The 6,000-nt window shown below is 42.0% G+C and overlaps 1 protein-coding gene across 1 annotated transcript; it reads left to right on the top strand.

Annotated features, from left to right (window-relative positions):
* Positions 1 to 52: 52 nt before the first annotated feature.
* On the top strand, positions 53 to 3,753 carry LOC139647533 (stromal interaction molecule 2-like; the record flags this gene model as incomplete). The annotated part of the gene is made up of 7 exons (XM_071523449.1): positions 53 to 230; positions 346 to 523; positions 704 to 865; positions 1,092 to 1,192; positions 1,306 to 1,559; positions 1,817 to 2,003; positions 2,145 to 3,753. Coding segments are annotated over 7 exons (2,594 nt in total), but the record flags the coding sequence as incomplete, so codon positions are not given.
* Positions 3,754 to 6,000: the final 2,247 nt, after the last annotated feature.

Genomic DNA, 6,000 nt, shown 5'->3' with positions numbered 1-6,000 from the left:
TGTTCTTTTAGCACCCAGTCTTGTGAACATGAACTTGCATTCCCCCATCTAGGTCCTCCTCATAACTATATGAAGGACCTGCTGCTAATTGTATCGGTGGTGATGGGAGTTGGGGGCTGCTGGTTCGCCCAGGCACAAAACAAAGCCAGTAAGGTCCACATTGCCAAGATGATGAAAGACCTGGAGAGCCTGCAGACGGCTGAACAGAGCCTCAGAGAGCTACAGGGACAGTGAGTATACAGCACTTTACCTGTGTGTGTCTCTGTGTTTGTTTGCCACCTAAATTAATGAGTCCTCTTTTTTTGTGTGTGTGTGTCTGCACTAAAAACATTTTCATTCTGTCAGACTGGAGCGAGCCCAGGAGGAGAAGCGTAACGTGGCGGAGGAGAAACAGAGCCTAGAGGAGAAGATGAGAGATGAGATCATGGGGGCGCAGGAGGAGGCCCACCGTCTGCACGAGCTGAGGCAGGGGGCTGTCAGTGAACTTAGCCGCCTCCGATATGCAGAGGAAGAGCTGGAGCAGGTAGAAACATGGCCCTAACTAAAGCACAGAAGCACTGTATCAGTCAAGTGCAAAGTAAAATATTCTATGTTTCTGTCAAACACTGAGTTTGACCCATAAATTGAGTAGTATAAAGATTTAACTACAATTAGCCTTAATTCTTTTGAGGATTGATCTCTAATGTTGGTGCTGTCCCTCCAGATTCGCGGGGCACTGATGCAGGCAGAGAAGGACATGCAGGCCAGCTGGTCTGCCTCAGAGGCCCTCCAGCTGTGGCTGCAGCTGACGCACGAGGTGGAGGTCCAGTACTACAACGTCAAGAAGCAGAGCGCTGAACTACAGCTTGTCACAGCCAAGGAAGAGGTAATGCATGAAGAAGGCATGGATACATGAATAATCTGAATAAAGCATAAGCAGCTTTTCATCTTCGTCCTTTTATGTATCACTAATTTTTATAATTGTGAAAGTGCTGATAATGGCAAGACATGTGCACTGACTGAATTGCACTGGATAAGTGAGCTACTATCTATTGACCTATTGACTGACCTACCTACTGGCCTACTGACCCACGCATCCTGTTTGCTTCCAGGCAGAGAAGATTAAGAAGAAGAGGAGTTCTGTGCTGGGGACTCTCCATGTAGCTCACAGCTCCTCTCTAGACCAGGTTGACCACAAGATCCTGGAGGCAAAGTGAGTCAAATCAATACGTATGCAGGCTTTCTTTAGGCATATGTATGCATTTATTTAGTTGTCGCAGTAAATATGTAACACATATCTCATTTACACCTTTGTATCTCCCAAAGGAACGCCTTGTCTGACGTGACCGCCTGCCTACGGGAGCGCCTCCACCGCTGGCAGCAGATTGAGCGCCTGTGTGGCTTCCCCATCCTCAGGAACGCTGGCCTGGCTAACCTCACCACTAAGCTCTACTCAGACCCTGGTGTCGTGGGGTTGCCCAGAGTGCCCCAGCAACCCTGCTCATGCCACAGCTCGGTGCATGGATCTGTGGAGGATCTGATAGAAGATGCTGCTCCTCCAGTTAAACCACAGATGGCAGGTTAGTAACAAGAATGATGAGTTATGGTAATGACAGTTACTTAATGACGATGATTAGCATTACTGATCATCGTCGAGAGAGTCATTTTGAACGCTATTTTCTTTAAATTATATTTTCTTTATCAGTATTTACTCTGGGACTGTATACATTGAAAAGTAACAGTGACATATTAGTAAGACTAATGACGCAAACAGCCAAGAGGACAAAATAATAACTGAACAATTTCACTCATTGGTTCACCTTTGGCCCTCCCCCAGTTCCACCAGTGAAGCGCTCTCCTCGGAATCGGGGTTCCACCGTATGTCGTTCTCGTCGTCCCGGGGTCATCTCTCAGCCCCCGGCCACCGTGATCTCCTCAGACCCCGACCTTCTCATCCCCATCCGAGCTCCATTCCCTTGCTTTGAGGAAGAGGAGGGGCTCTTCCTCAACCCTCAGAAGAGACAGTATGTCTCCACAGCTTTTAAAGTCCAGTGTTATGTTTCACAATCTGCTCATACTGAACTGCCTTTTTTGAATGATGCCTGTACTGATAAAACTTTCTTCCTTTGTCCCTTCCTTCCTTCCTTCCTTCCTCTCACTGATAGAGACTCCCAGGAGATGTTCCCAGATGCAGATTATATGGCTCCATCTCCTCTTAACAGAATGTTTCCTAGCTCCTCCACCATCGACTCCTCCTCTCGAAAAATCTATCGTGATGAAATGGACCTGTACACAGACAGCGCCATTAGAAAGCCTTCCAGTAAAGAACTAGAAGATTCTGTTGAACCTCCGGTCCGCAAGATCTCCGTAGAAGAGCTTGAAGCTTCTGCAGATGTTGCCAGCAGGAAGATGGTGAAAGATAAAGCCTTGGATATTTCTATGGAAACTCCTGTGAAGATGTCCAAAGACGACACTGAGTCTTTTATGGAAGCTCCCACAAAGGTTTCAGTTTCAGCAGATGCTCCAGCTAGAAAAGGGCTTTGTGATGAGTTGGAAGCCTCAGCAGAGTTTGCAGCTCGGAAAATAGACAGGGACAAAATGGGGATTTTGATGGACACTGCTTCAAGGAATATATACAGAGATAGAAGTGATTTACCACTGGATGGTACAGCTAGAAAGATTCTTTGGAATGAATTAGAAACATCAACAGACATGGCAACCAGGAAGATATCGAGAGATATGATGGGGGTTTCAATGGACAGCGCCTCAAGAAAAATGATACAGGATGAGATCAAGCCTCCGTTTGAGTTGATATCCAGGAAAATTACCAGGGATTCAATGGGAAAGTCTCTGGACACAGGTTCTATAAAGATATCTTGGGATAAAGGAGAATATCAACTAGATTCCTCTGTGAGAGCAATGCCAAGGGACAAAATGGTTGAGACTGTTGGAGCACCGGCAAGAAAGATATCTCGAGATGAGCTGGAGTATTCTACTGACGGTGCCTCCAGAAAGATGCTACCTAGAGAGAAAATGGAAGCACTGATAGATACCTCGTCTCGTAAGGTCTCAAGAGAGAAGCAGGAGTTTGGGTCAGAATCTTCAACAAGTAGAAGGATATTGAGAGATGAACTCGAGATGTCTGCTGGTTCTCTTAGAAGAAGAATACAGAGAGATAAGATTGACAGTTCCATAGACACACCAACAGGAAAAATCTCCTGGGACAGACTTGATCTTGCCATGGAACAACCCAAACAAAGGATATTGAGGGAGGAGTTTGCTGCATCTGAATCAAGTTCATCTCCAGGTCGGATTGGACAGCCAGACCTTACCATGACCTCCCAGGTGCCTTTCAAACCATTATCAGAGCTTTTACCCACTGGTCCATTAAGCCAGCTTGTGTACGATGGAATCCTGGAGAAGTCCTGCACCTCAATGGCTCCAACCCCGACCAGCCTCAGTGACCTCTCTGCCTCAATGCCCAACTTGCCCCAGAGCAGGCTGCTAGGAGAGGTGGAGCCACCCTTGCCACCACCAAGGGTCGCCAACCCATCTCCAACTGCGTCACCCCCTGAAAGTGGAGATGAGAGGAAAAAGAATAAAGAGAAGGGCAAGAAGTCCTCAAAGCTCAAGAACCTCTTTAAAAAGAAAAAAGAGTCAACTTCAGAAAGGCTTCAAAGTGGCCTTCAGAAACTCTGACAGTCAGCTGAGAATTTTTGTATTTTGTTCATTTTGTGGAACTAGGAAATATCTGGAGGTTTAGAACCTCGTTGAAGAGACCTGGAGGTGAAATGACATGAACATTTTTCAGTAGGCATCATCTTGTCTAAGACTGGAGGTTTCCATAGTCAGTTGTGCCTGTAATTATATTGAAATGAAATGACAAAGTTAGCAGTGATGGAATCGTAATAGAACAGGGCACACATGAATAATGTAGTCTGGACAAAATGTCAAGAAAAACATTTGGAAACCTAAGTTAACGGGATATGTAAGGTGATCAACATGAAACTAATTGAAGAGTTTGCTATTTTTTTGATATAACCTATTTTATATATGAGGCTAAATTTTGTTTCTGTTATTAAGTCTTAAGTAGACAGGCGATAGGTACCATATACTGTATGTTATAGATGTAGATTTCTGATGCCTTGCTTATGGTTGAAGCATTTAACAGTGTTTGAACAGAGGTTGCTCTTCTGTGTAACAGAAGCAACAAAACTCAATTTAAAACTCTAAGTGAGAAATTTACTGCAGGAAGGATGAAACATGCCCTGCTTTGACAAAAATTCAATATAGTTTATACTATATATGTATATTTTTGCCAAGTGTTATAAGTGTTTATTAAGACTTTGGTGAAATCACTGGGCTTTGTTTAATAGAGATAGTAGCATAGCTGGTTAAATAATAGCCTGCAGCTGATCTTTGACTTAAATTACTTTCACTAAAAAACTTTATGAGTGGATATAACTGTGAATGAGTGCATTTCAATGCATATTTTGTATGCATAGTTTATTTGATTGTTATTGAGGATTTATTTTTCACTTTCATTGTTTACAAGCTTGAAGTCAGTGCCTTGAGTAGTTTCTTTAAAATCCAATCAAACAATTTGGGAATGTAATTATTAATGAATTAACTTACCTATTGAAAAGGTATTTTTCATTATTTCTTATTTCTTTCTTATTTATTTCTTTGACTCTTTCAATGTCTTGAAAGTATTTTAATAAAATGTTTTCCTTTGGAAGTCCTATACAAGGACATGCACTGAATGATTATATGACAGTCAGCTGATCTTTGTTTGATGATGTACTGATAGCTGATGATGAATTTCAAAATAAATTTGGACATTGTGTTCAAATTAGGGGATGTTGTGTATTGCTTTATAGTAATGAACCTAAGTATCGCCAGCACATAAGATCTTTTAACCCTTTGAGGCACAGATCTGATCTTCTAATGGCTGCCGAAACAAGGAGAAACCATACAGATTCTATTCCTTGTTACACAGCCAAGAAAAAATCAGAACTGTACCACAAAGGGGCTAAAATCTGATTACTTTTCTTTTATGAATACAGCCAAAAATCTCTAGGAAGTCTTTTTTTGCCAGTTGTTGCTTGTGCCACCAGGGATTTGGGTTTTTTCACACAGCATGGCAGGCTGATCAGAACCCATACTGCAAGGAAATACCCATAATACACAGTTCCAGCAGCTGCAGTGAATTTAAAATCAGGATACCACACTATAATTCAGTTTGGAGTGTTTGGCAGCATGAGAAAGCCTCCTGGGGGCCTCAAACCTGCTTTGATGGCCTTTTGGTGTATTACTTAACCTTTCCACTAGAGGTCAGGCGAGTTTCACCTGGAGCTATGGTTGACTGTTCAGAGACTACACCACCTCCTTCTCTCCATTCTCCTGTGTTTGACCCAGCAAATGGAGAAGGTATAACCCGAGATAACCTTGGCCTCTTCAAGTTCAAGTACTCTCAGTTATCCTAAGTGTCTCCTAAAGGAGCTATCATCAATAGTTAATATATTAATATGCAAGGTTGTAGCAAACAATTTAATTTCCCTTTAAGTTGTGTAAGATACAACATAAATATTGTTAGAAAATCATTTTCAAAAAAACATTGTTACAAGTAATGCCATGAGACTGAAAAACAAACAATATTTATTCCTACAAAATGAAAGCTACAGAGTGAGGCTATGGACATGTTTAATGTTTTGTAAAATTCCTTATTGTACTTATATATTTGTTCTTTCTCCAGTATTACTTTCAAGTTGTCAAAGACCAGTGGCAGAAGGTGCAGCGAAACAGCTGTGGTGATTAATATGCAGATATTATTTAGGACACTCACATTTTCCAATTTTAAAACACATGTAAACACATGGAAAAACTCACATCACAATTATGAGAAACCTGACTGAGATACTGAGACATGTAAACACCTTACACTGTTTTTGCGGTCGGTGTGACTTATTATCCAGAATATATTCATGTATACAAGATGTTTGTGTTTTGGAATATCATGAT

Source organism: Centroberyx affinis, unplaced genomic scaffold (genome assembly GCF_046629955.1).
Source record: "Centroberyx affinis isolate AG114_WGS23_722 - 3 ecotype Tasmania unplaced genomic scaffold, CSIRO-AGI_Caff_v1 ptg001089l_1, whole genome shotgun sequence".
Lineage (NCBI taxonomy): Eukaryota > Metazoa > Chordata > Actinopteri > Beryciformes > Berycidae > Centroberyx > Centroberyx affinis.
The sequence above is the reverse complement of the archived record's forward strand: the minus strand, read 5'-3'. Positions and strand labels throughout refer to the sequence as shown.